Raw genomic sequence first — 23,858 nt, forward strand, 5'->3', positions numbered from 1 at the left:
ACTTAAGTGTGTATGTATGAGTGTGTGGGACATGTACACATCCTCAGTACTGTGTCTGTGATGTTACCAGATGATGTGTTCCTCTCTGTGTGGATGCTATTTGGTCCGCATTTATGTGTATGTGTTTGTGTGTGTGAGAGAGAGAGCGAGAGAGACACACACACAGAGTGTGTGTGTGTGTGTGTGTGTGTGTGTATGTGTATGTGTGTGTGTGTGTGTGTTGTAGACCTTGTGCAGCTCATCATAGACCAGCTGATGGGCGAAGCGCGGACAGGGCTCCTCCTCCTGAAGGCTCTTACTGGGGGCCTCCTTCACAGCTTGGTCATTCTTATACACACACGACCTGAGCACACACACACACACACACACACACACACACACACAGACACACAGACACACACACACACACACACACACACACACACAGGAGGTTACACAGATGAACACAAACTAGACCCACAGATGAGCATTGTATAAATGCAAATACCTAAAATACCAATACCATAAAAATCTAAAAAATATTTAAATAAAATGATCTCACATGTATGTCCATACTGAGCTCACACACTCACACACACACACACACACACACACACACACACACACACACACATTGAAATGCAGATGACAGAAAGTTGTGTAATGGAATCAGGGGGAATGCTGACAGCTTACACAAACAATCTCAACCAACCGCTTCATTTAACAGAGAGAGAGAGAGAGAGAGAGAGAGGAGGAACAAAGCTTTTTCTCCTGGTTTAAAGAGCGGAAAGCACACACACAGATACACTCACGCTTACTCACACACACACACACACACACACACACACACACACACACACACACACTCCCACACACCAACGCACCACCACACGGAACATTTTGTCCCTTTCTGGAGGGCAAACCGATTGCAAATTCACTCTCTGAAGGTCATGGGCACCTTTGAAATATTTATGCTGTCCCTCTGCCAACATTTTATTGTGTGTGTGTGTGTGTGTGTGTGTGTGTGTGTGTGTGTGTGTGTGTGTGTGTCTGCTTGTTTACGTTGCTAATAGAACTCTTTGAAGGCGTGTGCTGGGCGTTCCCAAAGTTTCAAAACCATCAAAAGCTTCTAAGCTATTTTTTAAGCTTATTTGGATGAACTTTAGTTACCTGAACACATCTGCTTATTGTCTTTTACTCCTGTTATTGTCTAACGGTCAACTGACCATCACAATCCCTTTATGGACGGACACACACACACACACACACGACCGACACAGACAGACAGACAGACAGACAGACAGAAAGACAGACAGACAGACAGAGACAGACACACACACACACACACACACACACACACACACACACACACACACACACACACACACACACACACACACACACACACACACACACACACACACACACACACACACACACACACACACACACACACACACACACACACACACACACACACACACACACACACACACACACACAACCTTTGTATCCCTATGCTGAGGCCTTCAGGTATTTAAATGTGAAGCCATGAAATGTGTCTAGTGGAAGCCTGTCAGTATGGAAGCACAAAGACCTTACAACAGACAGACAGACAGACAGACAGACAGAAGAATTGTCGTTTGGGTTTCAGGCAAATGCATCCAGTGAACCAAAACTACTTTCCATTGGTTTTGAATTTGTATTGATCTGTTTAAAGGCACCCAGTGCAACTTTATGTAAACATTCAATGAAAAATAAACATTCAATTTTTAGTCTTTTTTACACGTAGTAAGTTTCAATAACTCCATACCATTACATATCGTCATTCAAGGAGCAAAGATGAGACGTCGTTGTGAACTGATAGAAAATCATAAACAACAACAATCGCCGGTGGGGAGAGGCCATTTTTCCATTGACTGGAAGCCTGCTGTATTTATTGTAGGCTACAAAAAATAAAGAAAATGGCGGCGATTGTTGTTGTTATCGATTTTCTATCAGTTCTCACCACACGACGACGTCTCATCTTTGCTCCTTGAATGTCGATATGTAATGGTATGGAGTTATTGAAACTTACTACGTTTAAAAAAGACTAGAAATTGAATGTTTATTTTTAAGCCTCGAAAGTTGCACTGGGTGCCTTTAAGTCCTTAAATATAGTTTTTGTGTTGCGTGCATTGTAGTTCTTTTGTGATGTGTAGAAATATTCAGAAATCAACTGATACGCTTGTTGACTTCTTGTGAGCATTGTCTGTGTGAGTCTAATTGTTTTAAGTTTGTCTGTGTGTGGTTATGTGCTCCTTCTAGAAACAGAAACAAGTTAGGACAAACACCTTCATTTTCCTTTCCTTGTGTGTGTATGTGTGTGTGTGTGTGTGTGTGTGTGTGTGTGTGTGTAAGAGAGAGCGAGAGCGAGAGAGAAAGAGAGGGTGCAGTAGCGAGTGTGTTACACACCAGTTGTTGCGGGCAATGTCATAGATCCAGAAGGAATTGCGGACGTTCTCCTCGCGTTTGTCCTTGTCCTTGCTTAGGCCAGAGAGCACGTGGATCTCATTCAGCTCGGGGTCAATGGTGGCACGCTGGGTGAAGCCCGTCATGGGAACTACACACACACACACACACACACACACACACACACACACACACACACACACACACACACACACACACACACACACACACACACACACACACACACACACACACACACACACAAAAACACAGAGAAAGAGAACACATTCGATTAGATACACATGGGAACATACCCACACAAAACAAATCAGCATAGATGTACAAAAACATGGGAACTACACTATATAAGACACAAACACACACACACACGTGTAACCAATCCTACCTCACACATGCATACAAAACATGAGCGCAGATACACACTGAAAACAAGCTGAAATATATGAGCACGAACACACACACACACACACACACACACACACACACACACAAACACACGCACACACACACACACACACACACACACGCGCACACACACACTCAAATACAGTTACAGATGTGGGTGCTGTATCTAGGGGTGTGTTCAAAATATCGATACGGGGATACATCGTCGCGGGCCTCTTTACGATGCGTGTATCGATACGGAGGCGTCAGTATCGATACTTCACGTGCAACAAAAAAAAAAAAAAAAAAAAAAAAAAAAATTTTTTTTTTTTTTTTTTTTTTTGTCTGTTTCTTTGTACAGCGTCTACTTGGTTCATGTGCCTGCCTGCATACTTTGCCCATCATCCAGTTGATGGTATAATTTGAAAGCAGAGTTTCTGTAGAATCCACATGAGGTGAGAAATATGTTATGATGTACTGTCAAGGAGTTACAGGCAATTTTTTTTGTTATAAGCCTAAAATATCGGGATACGTATCGTATACGTACGTATCGCATGTATCGCGATACATATCGTATCGCGACCCCTGTATCGGGATGCGTATCGTATCGCGAGGTGGTTGGCGATACCCACCCCTAGCTGTATCTCTGTTACACACAAAGACAAAATGACCAGGACAAAAACAACCTCTCACTTGTATTCACACACAAAGACAGAAAACACACACACACACAGGCTAAAATCACAAAAAAGGGCATGTCAACACACGCACATACACATGTCAACACACGCAGATAAAACACACCCACATAGATGCGCACACACAAAGGGCTCAAATCCAAGCCACAAGGAAAAATGTAATGTGTACCGACACACAGACACACACACACACACAGTGCAAAAAGGCACACACCCACTTAGTCACAAAAAACAGCAAATCTACATGATTATTCCCGCCCCCTCCAGCACCACGCAAACGCTAATCACAAATCATTACTGACGTCCTCTGAGCATTTCCACTTCGCTTTATTCCAAGGAACACCATCAGATGCTTTGCATCTTATGAAATTACTGGTGGGCGAGTGCTATTTGCCAAGTGAGGGTAAGGCCTTTAAATGAGAGTCTGCTAATGTGATTCATCCTTTTTAAAGACATTTCTGCCAAACACAGACTATAATGGTTGGGCCGTGGATTGTATTAAAATCATCTCACTCTCTGTCTCCCAGGTACACACGCAAGTGCACACACACACACACACACACACACACACACAAACATGAGAGTGGTACATTTTGGAAATGTAGGGGGGGGGGGGGGGGGGGGGTGGCACAGACAAATGTACATACTGTGCGACACACACACACACACACACACACACACACACACACACACACACACACACACACACACACACACACACACACACACACACACACACACACACACACACACACACACACACACACAACACACACACACACACACACACACACACACACACACACACACACACACACACACACACACACACACACACTGTGGGCCAGAACAAGGGCGTTTACACTGGCCAGAACAGAGGAGAGATAAACATTTGTGAATGATTATATTTGGGCTGTTTCCTTCCTGCCAAAATACAAACTGTTCTTTTTCTCTCTTCTCCCTCCCTCTTTCCCCTCCTCTCCCTCTCTTTCCTCCTCGCCACCCTCCACCCCACCCCACCCACCCTTCTTTCTCTCTCTCTCTCTCTCTCTCTCTCTCTCTTTCTCTCCAGGCTTTTTATACCCTGTTCGTGCGTCAGGTTGCCCTACTGAGATTTTACACAATCTGTTTATGGGGACCGGAAGTGTGTCAGAGCCTCTGTGTGTGTGTGTGTGTGTGTGTGTGTGTGTGTGTGTGTGTGTGTGTGTGTATGTCAGCGTGACATCTCCAGCAACCAGGCCTGCACTCGGCTGAATACTAGGGGGTGAAAATCATAGCTTAACTCATGACCCAATATGTTTCCTTTGAACAGTGATCTATCGTGATACAGGTGAAGAACAAAAGGATCGCTTGAAAAGAATACAAAACTGCTAAATGTCAGATAATGTAAATGTTTTAAAATGTGCCTGATGTTAAAGCTTACGCTCTGGAAAATCACAAGTTAAATGTCGTAATTGAATTCAATTGGATACATTTGTTTTGAACCATCCTGTGCTTGAAAAACCGTTTCGAACGTTGGTGCCCGTGTATCAGTGATGTATCGGCAGAAGAAACATTTTGTCACAGCCGATAATTATGGCTAATCATTCACTACACCTGGTCTCCTCGAGGAAGAAATCCATTTCTTAAAAACCGAGAACAGTTAGGATCCAAACTCCCACCTATACCACTACAACTGACCTCTGAAAAAGTCCCCTCTTAATCAGATTACACCATAAACCACTACCACAACTCAAGCAGGCTGCCCACATGTGTGTACTCTCTGGTCACACAGCGCTCAAGGCTCATAGGTCCTAGAGAAGGAGTCCCCATGGACCGCTTACAGCTTGCGGTAAGAGAAGAGAACCACACGCATGATTCCAAGTAAATTCCCGTACGTGAGTGTGTGTGTTTGTGTCTGTGTGCAAACACCAGAAATACAGGACTAAGAGAGACAGACAACCACACACACGATTCCAAGTAAGTTCATGTTGGTGAGTGTCTGTGTTTGTGTCTGTGTGCAAACACCATAAATAAAAGAACCAAACCACCAAACGGAAAAAAAGTGTGTGGTGTTTGTGTTTCGACCTCAGCTCAGTTCTAGAGAATCTACAGAAAGAATTCTGAGGATCTCAAATGACTTGATCGCTTCCCATCAAATGGTGCAGAAAATCCCAGCATTACCACACAAGTGTGTCATAAAATATGAATTGAGGAGTAGTTCTCAGACACACACACAGAAATCGAAGTGATTGTGAGTGTGTGTGGGTACATCAGCTGGTGCAAGGTCCACCCTGAGCACTGCCTGAACAATGGCTCAACTCATTGCCAGGGAGAACCTGCCCTTTTCCATCATTCTCCACAAGCAATCTGATCGTTCATACTCACACAAACACACACACACACACACACACACACACACACACACACACACACACACACACACACACACACACACACACACACACACACACACACACACACACACACACACACACACAAACATAAACCTTTCCTCTTAGTAAGATTAAGATAAAGATGTCACCACGAGCAGCATGATGACATCACCGGCCCTTTCCTGGAAACCTCCACAGGGTGATCTCATGCTTGGCCATATTTGGGACTTACAGGAATAAGGTGACATCGCCCGACTGACTCGCACCAATCAGGATGACAAGACAATACACACAGGGGGTGGGTGGGGGTGTTGTCTGCTCTACTGACACATTTTCATCCACTCACACATATCAAATTGTATGAAATCTACAGTAAGTAGTTTTTGTTGTTATGAAATGGGCTCTGGATTTACAATGATGAAAATAAATACCATTATTACTGTGCATTAAACACCTTGTATTTACCTGTTTCAGCCCTTATGAATCTGTTTACGATAACCTCTAAATCAACAACACATGCATAAATACACAGGAACAACTGTTCTTGGGAAATATGTTGTACAAAAGGTTTCAATCTTTAGTAACTGAGACTAGTTTTGATCTGCCTAGCTAAGGTGGGTGTGGCTAGTCTGGCGTGTTGATGCTGATTGGATGGCGGTGAGGTCATACCCATGCCCGAGTCCTTCTTGGTGCCGTCGGAGATGATCTCCACGTGGTCACCGTCCACGTCGTAGCTGAAGAAGTCGTTCAGATACGTCTTTGACCTCTGACCTCCGAACACGTACAGACACCGGTTCCTCTGGGGGGAGGAGAAGAAATGGATGGAGAGAGAGGAGAGGACAGAGGAGGAAGAGAAGATAGAGAATGAGAGGAAAGGAGGGGTAGAAAGGGAGGAGAAGGAGAAGTGAAGAGTGAAAGAAGAAGAGAAGAAAGGGAAAGAGAAGTAAGGAGAGGGGAAAGAGAGTGAAGAGGCGAAAGGGGAAAGAGAAGCATGAAGAAGAGAGGTGGAAAGAGAGGAGAGGGGGTGATGAGAGATGAGTTGAAGCAGAGAAAGATGATGGAGGGAAAGGAAAGAAAAGAACAAAAGAGCCCAGAAAAAATGAAGTTGAAGGTGTAGAAATGGGAGATAAGGGGAGGACAAAGGGAAGTAAAAAAAGAACAGAGGGATGAAGAGGTAAAAACATGAAGAGACAGGAGTGAATGAACAGGAAAGGTGGATAGAAAGCAGGAGGGAGGACAAGAGAAGAAGATGGATGGATGAATGAGGTCAAAAGAAAGAAAGAGAGAGGAGCAAAACAGACCAGTAGAATATTAGATCTCATTAGTTCTTCCAAACTATCCAAGCAGTAACAAATGACATGACAAGAGAAGGGCAGCATGCAGAATGAAGCCACAGACACAATGGCCTCAGGGCAGATATGTGTGTGTTCATGTGATACAAGTGCTGTGTGTGTGTGTGTGTGTGTTTGTGCGTGTGTGTGTGTGTGTGTGAGAGATGGAGAGATTGGTAATTTGCATGACATACAAATTGTACACATATGTGATTTATGTACAGACTGTGTTTGTGTACACGTGCCTCGCTGTGTGTGTGTGTATGTGTGTGTGTGTGTGTTGTTTACCGTGTGGAAGAGCATGCAATGTCCGATGCGGGACTGCACGTCCTCGGGTCCTGCATTGCACGAGTCTTCGCGTAGGAGGCTCCAAGTTGCCGTGGCGCAGTGGTACGCAAACAGACCGCTGAACTGCGGCTCAGAGGAGCGGCTATCGTCCACACTCCCGTTACATGTCAGGATGCGGCCGCCAAACGTGTAGATCATGTGCTTCTCCGAGTCCATGCACATCTGAGGGAGGGAGAGAGGGAGAGAGAGAGAGAGAGATTTGAAATGTAAAACCTCTTTATTGAACCATCACATGGACTCCAATAAAGGCTGCAATGTCGCCCCATCCCCAACTACCCCACACCATGGTAAAGAAGCACCAAGTACATAAACACATATCACCAGGAAAACAACAGGCTACTATTACTATCAATTGACCACAGACCTTTGTCTACACACCTGTTTGTGTTAAAAAGATCTGACATCTGTGTGAGAGAGAGGGGGAAGAAGGGAAGAAGGGAGAGGGAGATAAGTGAAGAGAGAGTGAAAGGGAGATGGGAGAGAGAGATTGAGAAGGGGAAAGAGGGAGGGAGAAAGAGGGAGGGAGAGAGTGAGGGAGGGACAGAGAAGAAACATGAGTGTGTGCGTGAGGTGTGTGTCTCACCTGGTGGTCGAACACCAGCTTGGGTCCTCCGTCGGCCGACGTGTCTTCGCTGAGGAGGGTCCAGGTGTTGTTGTCGATGTCGTAGCAGTAGAAGTCGCTCTTGAGGGACTTGCTGTTGCGTACAGACGAGTCCAGGTAGCGGCCCAGTGTGTAGATCTGTCGGCGCTGGGAGTCGATGCACATCTTATGGCAGGAGCGCGCGCTAGGACCACCCTGGGCAGGGAGAGAGAGAGAGACAGAGACAGAGAGAGAGAGCGAGAAAGGGAGAGAGAAAAGGAGAGAGAGGGAGACAGAGAGAGAGAGAGAGAAAAGAGAGAGAGAGAGAGAGAGGGAGGGAGGGAGGGAGGGAGGGAGAGAGATAATATGACTTTATACTTATGCCAAGATGACCAGGGATATGAACAATAACGTTTTGCGATTGTTGTTTATCCACCACAATCCACCACACGTCTTCCAATAGGTGGTGATAAATGATAAGCTCTAATGGCAAAGATAAGCATGTAAACAAACCAAGATCGACTGAACAATATGGAATATCCTCAGCCAAAATGGTGGATCAGACCCTGAGGGACGTGGATGCTACAGGAGTTGTACGCAGGAAAGAAACAACAACAGAACTAGCAAAGAGAACTCCATTTCCCAGCAGCACCTTGTGCATTGTTCAACACGGAAGGAGGAAGTTCAGTAAACTATGAAGGCTTTGATGACATGTTTAGTTCCATCCTCAGTCCGTTCTTAAACGTTAAATGAGTTAAAGGCAGAATATGCATTGGTGAATTGACTACAGAGCAGAAAAGGATCTATTGAAATGAGCGTCATTCAATACCCAGTTGTAAGATGTTGAGAGCACGCAATATTGTTTTCATGCCCGTCCATCACCGGATACACTATCATTATTAAAAACCTTCTTCTTCATAATCATGAATAATTATCATAAGCATTACAATTAACTATACAACTGATCTCAGTCCCCATCGAAATCATGAACACTGTCACGATCACCACTACAACCTTCATAAACCTCAGGATTACCCTTTAATAACATCATCTAATTCAACACTATTGCAGTATGATAGGTCATCATGATCACCAACACACAGGTCACGCACACACACTCATAAGGGCGCTCATTACACCACTGCTGTTGACAAGTCACTAGAAATCACCATGATCATCTTCATACCATTATCATCATCATCATCAGCATCTTCCCAACATCATCTCCACTGTAACTAAATATACCTATAAGAGTTGTCCTGATAACATCAACAGTCACACTTTTACAAAATCATCTTACGGTCATATCATCTTCATCATCATCACTGTCACACACAGAGATGAAGTCACTTCAGCCTTCGTATAAGACTGCATCTTTTTGCTTGGGGTAATTGCAGCTAGAGTGAACAGACTGCAAGAACAAGAGATGGTGTCAGGTCACACACACTCTCTCACACATATAAAGCTGCGTCAGAGTGGAAAGTCCCCAAGCCTCTCATTCTCTCTCTCTCTCTCTCTCTCTCTCCCCCTATTCTTACTTTTTTTTTCTCCTCTCCCGGTTGTACTTTCACTCCTCCTCTGCCCCTTCCTCCTCTCCCTCTCTCTTTCTTTCTCTCTCTGGCTCACTCTCTACTTCTCTGTAGTATAAGCAGCCATCCACCTTAACAGAGGTTGGACGTTCACTATGTAAACAGCCCTGATATACACACCACTGCTCCCACATGCCATGTGATCTTTCACCTGAATGTGGATGAGCTGACACAGGCTCTCCAATATGTGTGTGTGTGTGTGTGTGTGTGTGTGTGTGTGTGTGTGTGTGTGTGTGTGTGTGTGTGTGTGTGTAAAACATACCACAACGAGTGCACATGGGCAGTCATGAAGTCGGAGGCCACTCGTGTGTGTCAAACGTGCTTCGTTGCTTGCGTCTGCACAGTAGTCACGTCTGTGTGTGTGTTTGTGTGCGTGTGTGTGTGTGTGTGTGTGTGCCCATGTGACTAAAACATGGTGTCAGAGAACCCGACAGCTTTAACCTTAAATGAGCCACTCATGTCCACTGTCGTTTGATCGTCCTGTAAAGCTCCCATTCTCTGCAGTCAGGGAAGAGGACCTGAGCTAAACGCAGACTGCCTGTGACAGGTTTGTGTCGTGTCACAGGACGTGGTGCGAATCACCACTCGCCCCTTTCATTCATTCTTACTACGTGGGAGCGTAGGAATACCCCAAGGAAGTGTTTTGGAAAGGTCTTGCTCATTTTCACGAGCGCATACACACACTGATACACACACGCACACACACACACACAGAGCCGGAAAGATTGCATTCACATGCATGCACGCGCACACACACACAGGATATGCACGAACACACAGACAAACAGACAGACAGACAGACACACAGACACACACCTCTTTCTCTGTGTCTCTGGAGAGGCATGCCCACTGGTTGTCCTGTACACTGTACGCCCAGAAATCTGCCAAGTCCTGCGTGCCATCCCAGCCACCAAACAAATACACAGTCTCTGAGAGAGAGAGAGAGAGAGAGAGAGAGAGAGAGGGAGAGAGAGAGAGAGAGAGAGAGAGAGAGGAGAGGGACAAATAGGGTGGCGAGAGAGAGGGCCAAAGAGGGTGCAGTGGGGGAGAAAGAGGAGAGAGAGAGAGAGAGAGAGAGATAGAGAGAGAGAGAGAGGGAGAGAGAGGAAGAGAGAGGGACAAAGAGGGTGGAGTGGGGGAGAAAGAGGAAAGAGAGAGGGAGAGAGAGAGCACAAGAGCAAAGAAGGGGGGTGACAATGCAAATACAGAGTTATCTAAGTGTCACCTTATTCTTCCACAGAGACAAACAGACAAACACACACAGACACACATTTGATTTCCCTCAGTGTTCAAAGGAGCTCACACTGACGTCCACTCTATGGGAGCTCAACATTACTGGGCATCAGTGTCTGCAGCTCTGCCATGTCAACATACAGAGGTCTGGTGGGAGTGTTTGCTTTCAAGTGTGTATATGTGTTTGTGTGCTCTGAGTTTGTGTGAGCATACGTGAGTGTGTGTGTGTGCTGTAGGTTTGTATGGGTGTGAATGTGAGGGTGTGTGACTGACTGGGAGTGTGATTGTGTGTATGTGTGATTGTGTGTGGGTATGTGTGATTGTGTGTGTGCGTGCGACTGTGTGTGCGTGCGACTGTGTATGCGTGCGACTGCGTGTGTGCGTGCGACTGCCTGAGTGTGTGTGTGTGTACAGTGCTCTATGAATGGGCCAGTCTCCACTGGAGTTCTCTATTGATTAGAATGGAATGTGGTGACACAGTAGGCTACCCATGTGCCCAAAGTTGATCTCCATGGCAGCGTGGCTAACTGAGCTCGTATGCGGGTGTGTGTCAAAGTCCCACGAGGTTATTCTAGGTCGCTGTTTAGACTGTCTAGTCTGGGCTACTGGTTCTAACCACCGATCACTCAGTGTCCTCTAAGTCCATCTGGTGTCTGGCCAGTCAGCCCAGTACACACACACACACCCTGAAGGCATGGGACTTCCACTCCAACACGCATACAAACATTTGTCCATGCACTCAATAGGGTCAGACAGGATGTGTGTGTGTGTGTATGTGTGTGTGTGTGTGTGTGTGTGTGTGTGTGTGTGTCTCACCTGTCTGTACATCAATAACCATCTGGTGGCCACCCCTCATGCCAGGTCTGTTATCATCTCCATCACCTACGAGAGACAGAGACAGAGGGGAAGACATTGAGAGGGAAGAGACAGAGACAGAGAGAGGAGGGGGGAGTGAGAGAGCGTGAGAGTGAACCAGAAAGATGGGGAAAGAGAGGAACTAAGAACCATAGTGAGAGTGACCGAAGCACAAGTCACATGTGGAGTGTGTGTGTGAGAGTGAGTGTGAGTGTGTGTGTGTGTGTGTGTGTGTGTGTGTGTGTGTGTTGGGGGGGGGGGGGGGGGGGGGGGCAGGGTCAGGGTCACTACAAGGCTTATGAGAGGAAATACACAGGAAAGAACTGTCTGGGGGGGGGGGGGGTATGAATGTTCAGTGCCGGGTACGGTAACTGAATGTGTGTTCTGCATCCTGAGTGAGTTTGTCCCTGACTGTGTGTGAGCGTATGTGTGCTCTTTGTACCTTTTTAAAAGTTTGTTGAACTTGAACATTTATAGTTCTCCGTTGATTGGTGGCTGTCACAAAGCAATTAAAAAAGTAAAATGGCGGACCAAACTCTGTAGATGATCTTTTTTTAGTTACAGAGAAAGACACTTTGCAATGTAAAAACCCCGTTATTGTAACAAAAAAATACGTCTGAGGGGATTGCGAGGTATCTGAGCCGTTTATCTAATTTACGCTACTACCCATAAGGTAAACAGCGATGGGTTTGACCAATTACAGCCCTGCGGTCTGCGTGCAGCTTGCCTTCTACCTCTGCACTTCGGGATGATCTGACTCCTGTGTGTGTGTGTGAGAGCTGTGTCAATGTGGTGTGTGTGTGTGTGTGTGTGTGTGTGTGTGTGTGTGTGTGTGAGTGTGTGTGCCCTTTTTACCTTTGTTGCATTTGGGGATGATCTGACTCCAGCGGGGCTTGTACTCCTGCTGACTGATGTACTGATTGAACAAACCATCTGCAGTAGATCAGCGGAAAGGAGGCAGAGAGAGGAGGAGAGAGAGAGAGAGAGAGAGAGAGAGAGAAAGAGAAGAGATGGATGATCAAGGAGGGAGAGGGGGTGTGAAGAGATGAGAGAAGTAAAGGAGGCGAGGAGCAAAAAACACCAAAAGCAAATAGAGAAATATTTGACATAGACAGAGAAAAAAAAAACAGGTGCAAAAAAAAAACAAGGGAGGAAAGAAAAAGAAATGAGTGAAAGAGAGAGAGAGCGAGCGAGTTTGAGGGGGAAAAGATTGATCAGTACACTTGGAGACGGAGAAAGGGAGGGGGTGGATGGGGGGGTATCACAGCTAATCTTTAAAGCCAAAGGCAGACGGCGTCCTCAGTCGTCATCCTCGCACCTCGCGTCACCGGGGGTGTCAGATTAGCAGTCACCCCGCTACGCGTCAGTCCCACACAGAAAGCAGGCTAATTCGCCCTAACCGCACACAGACACACAGCAGCTCTAAAGGTTTGGGGCTTCTTAAGGGGATTTCATACCTGGGGGCTATTTCCCAAAAACAGGATTTTAGAGGTAACCCCGACAACTGTGCTGAGCGCCACCTAAATACTCTGGGAACCTGAAACATGGGCTTATGTGTAGAACCTGGCATCTCCGGTTTTACTTTGGGTTTGACAGAGGTCTGGATAAGCTTGTTATCACAAATATACTCTTTTATAGGCATACAGAGGGACCTCTACATCAAGTTAATGGTGCCTTCCAGCATCGTCATACCCGAGTGAGGAAATTCAAGACTTTGGTTGAAAAACTAAATGAACTTGGACGATGAAAACCAAGGAAAGGACTCCGACTAATCAATCATCTTGGTTATATCAGCTTTGCATTTGGCCACAGCAGTGTTTGCATCAAGCTGTGGCCGTGATGCGATGATGAACGCCGACGCCATGGCAACTCTCTCCCCGACACTCTCGACTTTGCATTGGGCATTTGGTGAGGTCACGTTAGAGTCTGCATCAGGTTGCAGCACGGCTGTGGTCAAGGCCATTTTCCACGCCATGGTTACTCCGATGTCAGGTTACAATGAGCCAGTAGTGGCAGGTTTTTCATGGTGATTTCTTACAATCATTTAGCCATGTGCTTTATTTTTTTTTTATTGTATTTACACAACACGAGGTTAGCCTGCCAAGCTTCTTCTCTCTCTACTTTCCATGACGTAAGCTGGCAGTCCCTGGGTGTATAATCTAATAACAGCCTACGTACACCACTACCTACCCTGCCTTAAAAAAACAACAACTAAAAAGTCCCCTTGGGGGATGTACAAAGTCAGCATCTCTGAAGTTGAACTTTGACTTGTGACCTTTGACTTGAATAGCCGTGGCAACCCCCTCTGCTTGCTCACCTTTGACTGCCTTGTCGATGAGCTCCTCGCAGGCGTCGAAGTCGCCTCGCAGGACCAGCCGCTCGTGCAGGCGCGTGAGCATGGGGTGCTCCAGGGCAATGCGCGTCTTCTTCTGCAGCGACTCGAACGCCTCCGTGTAGTTGTGCTGCCGGAAGTGCTTCAGACACAGCCTGATGGCCTCCTGCTCCCGGTACTGCAGGGGCCAGGCCAACACACACACAGACGCTTAGCACTCTTTACACACTCTCAAGCGAAGATCAACCAATATTGTATAAATGTGTTATGCTGTCCTATCAGGGTCAGTATATGGCCTTATGTTCAAACAGCAATGAAATCAAAACCGCAATGAAACAGCAATGAAATCAAAACTGTGCAAGGTCGATACAGGTAGAGGCGAGTGTATGTGAGCTTGCGTGTGTGTCTGTGTGTGCCTGTGTGAGCATATCTGAGTGTGTGTATATGTGATTGTGTGTGTATATGTAAGCGTGTGTGTGTGTGTGTGTGTGTGTGTGTGTATATGTAAGCGTGTGTGTGTGTGTATAGAGGCACAGATAGGCGCTCACCTTGCTGTACCAGTTAAGGCAGGGCTGCACCACGTCTGGGTCCTCAATGCCATGCAGCTCGATGTACCAGATGCTGAAGTTGAAGCTTGGTCCCCATGACATGAGAGGCACTACACACAAACACACACACACGAACACACACACAAACACACAAACACACACACACACACACACAATGAAGCAATCGTACATTATAGCCTGTGTCAATTGTACAGCCTGTTTATTTATCTCTATCTATAACAGTTTGACACAGAGACAGTTTGTCTATAACTGCATAAACACTCAAACAATCGAACGACCCATTCTAAATGTTAACATATATATGACAGCAAGCATCAACAAGTAAAACTATGAATATCCAACAGAGATTATACGGTTTCATGATTTCAAGCTTGCAAGAGCTGTTACATTTAATCCAGAGTCTTTAGAGGAGACATATTACACCCCGTTTCCACTAGTTGTCACAGTTCCCTAGGGTCTTAAAGAAATGTCTGTGACATGCTCTGGTCAAAATACCACAAAGATCAAGCACCACAGCACCCTTTTTATTCTTTGAGTTTGAGTGCCTGTACCTTCAAATGCTAATGAGTCACTGCCCACCCACCCCGCCTCTTCTGCGGCGCGTGACAAAGCGAGAGTGGTTTGACGCTACCATGGGATTGGTCGACTGTGACCCCTGAGAGAAACATGGCTGCCGCAGAAAACCTAGTAGTGCAACCATTTGTTTCAACCAGAGTAAGACCCTGAGCAAGAAGAGGCGCCCGAACAAGTTCGAGATCAGGACATTTCTGAACGGTTTAGTCATTAGCTTTTGGTTTTCGTCACTTCGACAATTCTTTTTGGATGTTTGTACATCGGCGAAGATAATACGGTCTTCCTGGCTGTGTAGCAGACCCACTGTTTGTTTATGTACCGGTTAACATTACCAATTAAATCATTGCAGTTGGTGACCCATGTCATTATTACTTACAAGCCATTGAAATTAATGGCATCACACATGGTGGATCATCCTGGCCTCGAACCTGTGTGTTTGAATGTGCTCGCACTAGAGACTGCCTTCAACATCTACAGAGCAGTCTGTGGGCATTTATGTCTAAGAGGAATATAGCAGTCATTTTTTAATGCATAGAAATTGTCAGTTTATTATAAGGCGACTCATTATTTGGATCTTTGCAGATTTGTTCACTGAACATTACCATTACCAAACCCAATCCCTAACCATAACTTGTAGTAAACAGTTTTTTCAGTCAACCGAGTTGTGTCGGATATGTTTTTTTTTATTATTTGAACATCTCTAGATCGTCTATACGAAACCATCCAAATACAGTGTGACCTATTACTATAATTAGTAAGGAAGAAAATACAACGTATTACTGTTCCTAGTCTTACACTGCTTACGGTTCGTCCGTCATGTTTGCCATTTGTCAACATGTCAAACACTGAAAGCACATTAAACCGTTTTTATATAGACTTTTATCTTCAGAAAGGCAAATAGCCCACAATTTTTTAAACAAAGTTAAACCACCTGATATGGCAGTACCAATTGTTTATAGGCACTAAATAGGCAAAATATTACAATTAAAAAATATTGTTTACAGAAACAACAAAATTTGTATCATCAGTTTGGTTTCAAAGATACCATACTAGTCGAGGCCAGGTAGGTTTATTTACACAGTACATGTCATATACAGAGGAAATTCAATGTGCTTTACATACATACATACAAGCAAAAGGAATATCCAAATGGAACATGAAGAAGCAGCGCTTAAACGTGTAAATCAATAAAGGATTATATTTATTTAAAAGAGAAGTAATTTAATTAAAACAATAAAGTGTAGTAGACATAGAGTTCAAGTTTTAGAGTTTGATCATAGGCACAGAAACAGAAAAATGTTTTCAACCTAGATTTAAAAATGCTACATTTGGGGTACACCTAAGATGTTCTTGCAGTTTGTTCCAGTTGCATGCAGCACATCAGCTAAATGCTGCTTCACACTGTTAGGTTTGGCCTGAGGATTCTAGATATGATCCCACCAAAAAAAAAAAAAAAATTACACTATGAATGGCTGTCACCAGTTGTACAATTTTCTCAGCGGTTTCAGATACGTAGATCATACGTAGAATCCTGTGGATATCCAATGTCCATAGATGAGCTGCCTTCTAAAAGGGCTCTTGTTTTCCGCCTCCAGTTCTAAGCGAGTTTTCTTAAATGGTCTCTTAATTGGTGTTGGTTGTGGAATGGTTGTGACAACCATAGCAACAGTTGACATGCCAACACCAACATTACTGCAGGACACGTTTCCACGTTCCTTTGATACATAAAAACACACAAGCCATATCCTGTTAGTCAATTTAAAAAAATTAGAAACAATTACAACTTATAAAACCTTAGGCCAACCAAATTATACTTCTGAAGTGAGGTTGGAGAGTTTTCATAGAAAGCTGCCAACTGTGCACATCTTCAGTGTTTCCGTCTGGCAGGCCACATGATGTTCCACAGCCGTCTGTCCAGATGCGCTTTCCTAAACACCAACAGCAGCAACATTTAATACTTTGTCGAATGTCACGAAAAGCAATAAATAAAACACTGCATACATATTCTCAGTTTAGTGGCTGCAGTTTGTGGTGCTGTTGAGTTGTAATGCATTGCACTGGACCTACACGTTTCGATTATTTTGACGACTCCATTTTAATCAGTGAGGATAGGCGAGGTAACAAACACCTACGTGCTTAATTCAATACAGTTTAACAGCACCACAGACTACATCCTCCAAAATGATCATACGGATGAATCACCACCTATCTTAAATTACATTTATTGCAGAACTGTTGTATTCGACTGCATTCGTTTTTGTGTGCCTAATAAACTGGCAAATGATGGTAAATGCAGATATCCTCACACATCTGTAACCATGACCTAGAGGTTTACAAGTGAGTAATAAACTCTGGTGAGGCAAGAGAAACCCTGTTGACAATAGTAATAACCAAGTAGCAGTGATTTTAAGAGTTGCTACTTGCTGAACTTTACTGTCTAGAAGCCGGCATGCACAGTTTAACAGGCGGCATGGCAGATGAGATGTACCTCTGGATCCAAATTAAATTAGTGATTGCATTGCTCCAAGGTTAGGTCTCCGCTCATTCTACACATTTCCACCTAACATAACATGCTAACGTTGCTTACCCTCTACACCCATCTTTCCATTATACGCACATGTTATATAAGACTGTTGATGAGATTAAGTTCATCTTACAGACATTCAATTAACAAACTATTTAATTAACAAGTTACTCCCATAACTGTCTAGATATTTGCATACGTCTATTACCTCAGCTGGTTGCGTTAGCTAGTGCTTAACACATATCATAATTATTTATTTAATACTTACATTTCCTGCGTCAGTATTTGGTGATGATGCCTCTTTTGAAAAATTTCGTTGCCAGTCCTGTGTTGTACTGACTCAGGTTGAAAAAGCAGTCAGACACAATGTGGTTAGCACACACGGACACATTTTCCCGACTGTAGCTGGGACGTTGCCATCAAAAATAAACTTCATCCACTCAGCTCTTCTGTTCTCGGAGGCTGGGGGTTGATGTAGCGATGTGTGCTGGTCTGTGCAGCCGACAGCAGTGCAGGTCCCGGGCTTAGCTCGCTTTGACAGAATGCCAGCAGGTGCAGCGCGTGCCAGAAAAACAATGTTGAATCTTCGCAAAAGTTACAATTAAGCCGTGGGTGGAGTTACTCAAATGGGGGGGGGGGGGGGGGCAACTTGACAATTAAAAGGGAGTGGGGGCTGGTTTTCCGACCTCGGCAACCCTGGTAGGCACACCAGAAGCCAGGTAGTAGGAAGGGATTGGTGGTGCGAAGAGTTACATTTCCCCTTACAGAGAGAGAGAGAGAGAGAGAGAGAGAGAGAGAGAGAGAGAGAGAGAGAGAGAGAGAGAGATAGAGATAGAGGGAGAGGGAGAGGGAGAGAACCCAGCCAAAGGAGGACCATGCTCAGGGGCCCTATTCTAAGATATCTTTGGAGTCTTTGAGGTAGAATCAAAATGGAGGATGATGCTCACCTATTTTGATGAACCTGCAGGGAAACATCTGTTCCTCGATCTTGTGTTTGAGCGTGAACGTCTCCTTATTAAAGTCATTCTTAAGGCCACTGAAGACCGGAGAGGAGAGGAAGCGAAGAGGACATAAGGGGAGAGAAGAGGAGATTAGGATGTTTGCCTAAAATGTGCTCTAATTAAATCTACATCCCTAAAACAAAAAACACTGTCTGTATATTTCCTCTCCTTGAACATATAATGTGTGTTAATCAAAATTAAAATGAATTCTACATGATCATCTCTAACATTTCGTTTCTGCAGACCACAGGCTTTTAAATAACTATACACTGTTTCTTTCAATTACACAACACTGCAGTGTTGCTGTTCCCTCACCTGGACAGAAGCTCGGTCATGTTCTCCTCGCTCATCCCTCCGAACACCTTGAACTTCTTCAGGTTGCACACATGCGTCTTCTCGTACTTCCCGAAGGTTATGCTCTGCACGATGGCCGGCCGCTCCAGCTTCAGGGTAAGGTACTGCCAAAACAACACAGACAATCTTTTAGAACCACAGGAGCAGCAACAAACACCACAGGTTCAGAGCACACCACTGAGTACAACGCCCAGATTGATATTCCAGAGAGCTCTAAGGGTGTATTAAGTATTATTTTAAATGGCACTGAGCAGGATCTTTTGCAGAATCTCTGCTTTAACTATGATGTCTGAGACAGAACAATGCTTTGGGGGGCTGACAATTTTATTAAATCACAGATCGAGTCAAGAACCAAATGTAATAATGTTCCCAGTTCCCATGAAAGAACATACTGTTATTATTCTGGGTTCACAGTGGGATGAGTCCACAAAGGCTTTCTTTCAGGTTTTCTATTGGCTTTGAATTAATGTAATGAAAAAGTATCAATCCTAAAGAGTAAGAACCTCAAAGATATAAAAATGGACTGGTAAATAGACTACATTGGTTAGCCTAGTAACTATAACCAATAGGCTAAATGTGATGAGAATTTGTAACTCTAAAAATAAAAAACATTTAGAGTTTCCTCTAGTCTTCCTCTTCTTAGTCTTCATATGAAGAGAACAGTCAGAATGTGAATTAACTAAAGGCAGAGGTCGAAACCAGTAGGTTGTTTTTAGGCCACCACTGACAGAAAATACAAGCGCTTTCCAAGCAAAGACATCGGTTTCACTTTCACATCCTTTTATTAGTTCATGTCAAGTTCAAGTGCCTTCCAGAACAATCAGGAGGGATACCTGCTCCCTGCCCAGCCTGGATTTTCAGGGAATTCCATCAAGGAAAATACCCTGTAGTCATGACAACAAGCACCACAGAACGAGATGGTGTGCAAAAGGAGCAAAACCTTGTGTGCATTTGTGCTTCTGGAGGCTTGATGGGAAGGAGGAGTTGAGAGGAACATCGTGTGTACAGAACAGACAAGTTCACTGAGAGGGATAATCCGGGGGCACAACCTCAAACCAACATTTCTGAGGCCATTTCTCATGCAAACAAACAGGCCACAACAAGGAAAATAATCCTCTTCCATGAAAACTGAGGAAAATTAGCATCCTCTCTCTCTGCCGAGGACATGGTGGATGATATAAGGCTCTTGTGAAAATATCATGCAAAAACAGTCTCTGTTTACGACACATAGCTCAATCAAACAAAACTAACACAACAGTTTTTCCAGTAAAGATAACCCTGACAGGAGGGCAGATCTGACAGTCTACACACTACTACTGCACAACACATGACTATAATTATCTGCAGCCAGCCACCAACTCATCAGCGTGCTGTAACTTTGCTTCAAACACAGTTAGGCTGTCAAAAACTGTCACTCAAAGCATTTTCTTCCCTCAAACAAAAACGATGCGGAATACACCCCTTCAATTAAAGTCAAGGTGAAGATGTTTCACGCTGTCGTAAACAAGCACTCCAGTTCCTCCATTTTGCTCATACATAACAGGTACAGGTATGTAGATCAATCTTGGACACAGCTTTCTGAGCAGTGGTTTTATCTGGTGCAAAAGCTATACAGCCTCTCCTTAATTGGTTCCATCTATAAATCCATGAGGACCAACTAAACAAGTAGACCTATATAGACTCTTGCTCCTCGAACTTCACTTGCTACCAGGATCATTAAAAGCTCACACATCACATACTCCTTCCAATGACTAAGTCACACATGTGCCTGAATAACGGTCTTTCCAATAATCACATTTCTGTGCATACGTAAACTTAATCAATGAAGCATTTTTCATGACATTGAAGCGCACACACTTAGGAAGGGTTACATGTGAAACAGCCTCCTCACGGACTCATTCCAGGCCCATCACCCGTGGGAATGGCAATTACCGAGAGATGGGAGGAGCCTTTCTACTAATGATAACGATGATGATGGCGACAGGGGCTCGGCTGTTAAACTTGACGGCCATCTGCTGGTTGGCAGCTCAGGCATCGATCCATTTTCTGCTGTGGGCACAACTCAGAATGGATAGATGGCACAGTGGGATGAGTCTACAGCAGGTCACTGTTCCATTCATCTTGGCCGTCCTTTACACAATGTCTGCCATGAAAGCTAACAAGGTGTCTCGCTGACAACCATTCATTCAGTAATGTCTCCATGTTCTCAAGCCTAGCTGTTGAAACATGGCCTTCATCAAAACACTGTTCGTCAGATTAATGTCAGTGTAGGCTGCCACACAAGAGACTTTCCATAGTGCAGCCAAAGACCATTTGATGCATTGCCTACTATAAAACAAGGGAGTAATCTGATTCAGTTTCAAATTTGTACTGTTTAGGTGGTTGGGCAAGGGTGGTTTGCATCGTGAAGAAATGCAACTGGGCGGTCAAACCTCAGACTGCCATATCGCCCATGCCAGGTGGGAGATTTTGTTTGTTTGTTTGTTTGTTTGCTTTTTTTAAAGCAGCCAACCATCTCGACCTCCTTTTTTTGTTCTCAACAACCACAAGCCTGAACTGGTCTATGTAAAAAGAGAACTACAAAGAGACATATTTATAAAGAGAGACAGAGGAAGAAGGAGAACAGCCATGTTTCAGCAGCTAGGCCAAGGTACATGCTATCTCAGTACAAATGGACTCTGCTACACGCATAGTCAAGGAGTACCTTGTTAGCTGTAGTGGCAGCCAATGTGAAGAGTACTGCCAATATTAATGCATCATTGAGCTAATTTAGAACCATCCCAAAGTGTAATCCATCCATTACTGTACACACAGCAGAGGGAAACATTGTCATAACTATACATATTTGAGCGAGCCTTCAGCGTTCTGTTTCCCCTTTGAGAACTGTATGTTCCTCCACTGAAACCATGTTGAGGACATTAAATTCAATCATCTGGACATAATAGGGAGGGCCATGCATTCAAGAGATAAGCCCTGGTACTTAAGATATGGGAAGAAGAGAATGACAGTGCAATGAGGTTTACCTGTGGAGGGTAGTTACTTTCAGAGGACCATCGTGAAGACTGGTCACTAGGTTTATCCACCAAGATGTTCCTGTAAACAAGTGAAAGTGTTAGAGCTGTAGACTTGCTACAGTGTGAATACATTCAAATAACCAATGACAAACGCTACAAATTTCAGTCAATATGACTACCATGACTTACAGATGCAATAATATAACGACTGTCAAAGTCTAGAGACCATGTAGAACTATGCGCTTCAAAAACACATCCTTTGCATCATGGCCGTTTTGTGTGCATTTTAAGGGATATAGCTAATTATGTAAGCGAATCGTTTGATACTTCCCGAATCAATCCTAGTTAAACAATTATATTAATGTATTTTAGTCAACTCCACATCGAACAGTTGAGAAGCAATGTCGTCCACCTTATCGCTCTTACAAGTAAAGAAATGATCATCAGAAATGATTGTCCTCCTCTTAGCTAACGAACTGACAGCCCATACCGCCACAAACAAGGGCCAAAAATAGATAGCTTGCATTCTGCTTGGGTGATAGGTACTGTGAAGAGTCAGATTTCCTGGGTAGTACGAGCATCAGTGACGGTAGGCAGCCGCTAGATTGAAAACCTGGCTAAACGGCTAGCTATCATAGCCAAGTTACGTTACACAACCCAAATCGTGATTGACAAACAAAATGCATGATCAAAGGGGAGTAGAGCTGTAGGCAACCAGCACTTTCGGGACAGGTGTCGACCTGGAAAATAACCATCAGATCTTATGTCTTAGCTAAGGTCTATCAGATGTTATGCTATCTCAGTTACCGTCGGGTAATACAGACTCTAGCTAGCGAGCTGAAAACAGTGTTATCTAACCACCGTTAGCTTTGACTGTAAACGAAGACAGATACCCAAAATGCTAACAGTTAGCTTCATGGCTAGCTTGCATACGTTGCAATTTGTGATAGTTAGGAGAAAATGAACGTAGTTAGTGTGCAAAACAACAACTAAAGCTAGAATATTAGAATGCCCATTTTATCTCCAAGCTGTAGTCAGAATACGAGCGCTGTATGGGAATGAAGTTAAACGAGGCGTTTTGTTCTTTAGCCTTATCGGGCCAATTAGATGGCTCACTAGCTAGCTAACCTGGTTGTCTAGGTGGAGTACTTGGCCCGCTTTCAACTTGGGTCGAGGATAAACCATTTGACCGATTAGGACACTTGTGCCCTCAAAATACAAAGTGAGAATCGCGGTCCATGTGTGCATGAGCTACTCACTCTGGCAAGTATGTAGAGGAGTAAGAGCTCCATTTAAAAACACTGTAGGAAAGCACTCTGTTCTCAGAAGCCACCGCCATCTTGTTGCACAAATAACAGGCAGCAACGATCGTCAAGTAAGATCTGGGAGTGACATCTCTTAAAGGGACAGTTCAATTTTAATTCCTTGTCCCAACCTACGTACAGCTCCACGCCTGTATAATAATAGTCAATAGTATGACCATTGGACTCAACATATCCTCAAGTCAGTAAAGGATAACATCATGGTAGTTTGTAGCTGGTAGATATGTGAGCCACGTAGGACTCTTCCATTTCGGCCATGGTATTAAAGGCACCCAGTTCAACTTTCGAGGCAAAAATAAACATTCAATTTCTAGTCTTTTTTACA

At 44.3% G+C, this 23,858-nt stretch overlaps 1 protein-coding gene across 3 annotated transcripts in view; it reads right to left on the reverse strand.

Annotated features, from left to right (window-relative positions):
* Positions 1-23,581, reverse strand: part of mkln1 (muskelin 1, intracellular mediator containing kelch motifs) — a 26,950-nt gene extending 3,369 nt beyond the window's left edge. Inside the window, exons 1-14 of one of the 3 annotated variants that reach the window (XM_080833802.1) lie at positions 23,471-23,581; positions 22,221-22,290; positions 19,159-19,301; positions 18,790-18,878; positions 14,725-14,834; positions 14,162-14,354; positions 12,700-12,777; positions 11,806-11,871; positions 10,573-10,685; positions 8,171-8,383; positions 7,528-7,749; positions 6,578-6,707; positions 2,434-2,581; positions 229-343 (exon numbers count right to left, since the gene is read on the reverse strand). In XM_080833802.1, coding sequence (XP_080689928.1) covers positions 229-343; positions 2,434-2,581; positions 6,578-6,707; positions 7,528-7,749; positions 8,171-8,383; positions 10,573-10,685; positions 11,806-11,871; positions 12,700-12,777; positions 14,162-14,354; positions 14,725-14,834; positions 18,790-18,878; positions 19,159-19,301; positions 22,221-22,290; positions 23,471-23,550 — 1,770 coding nt within the window. In that variant the 5' untranslated portion in view covers positions 23,551-23,581. Of the gene's footprint in view, positions 1-228; positions 344-2,433; positions 2,582-6,577; positions 6,708-7,527; positions 7,750-8,170; positions 8,384-10,572; positions 10,686-11,805; positions 11,872-12,699; positions 12,778-14,161; positions 14,355-14,724; positions 14,835-18,789; positions 18,879-19,158; positions 19,302-22,220; positions 22,291-22,623; positions 22,679-23,470 lie in introns of those variants that run through there. The other 2 variants (XM_080833803.1, XM_080833804.1) reach the window with 2 other exon arrangements.
* Between the last annotated feature and the right edge of the window lie 277 nt (positions 23,582-23,858).

This window comes from Sprattus sprattus (genome assembly GCF_963457725.1).
Source record: "Sprattus sprattus genome assembly, chromosome: 3".
Lineage (NCBI taxonomy): Eukaryota > Metazoa > Chordata > Actinopteri > Clupeiformes > Clupeidae > Sprattus > Sprattus sprattus.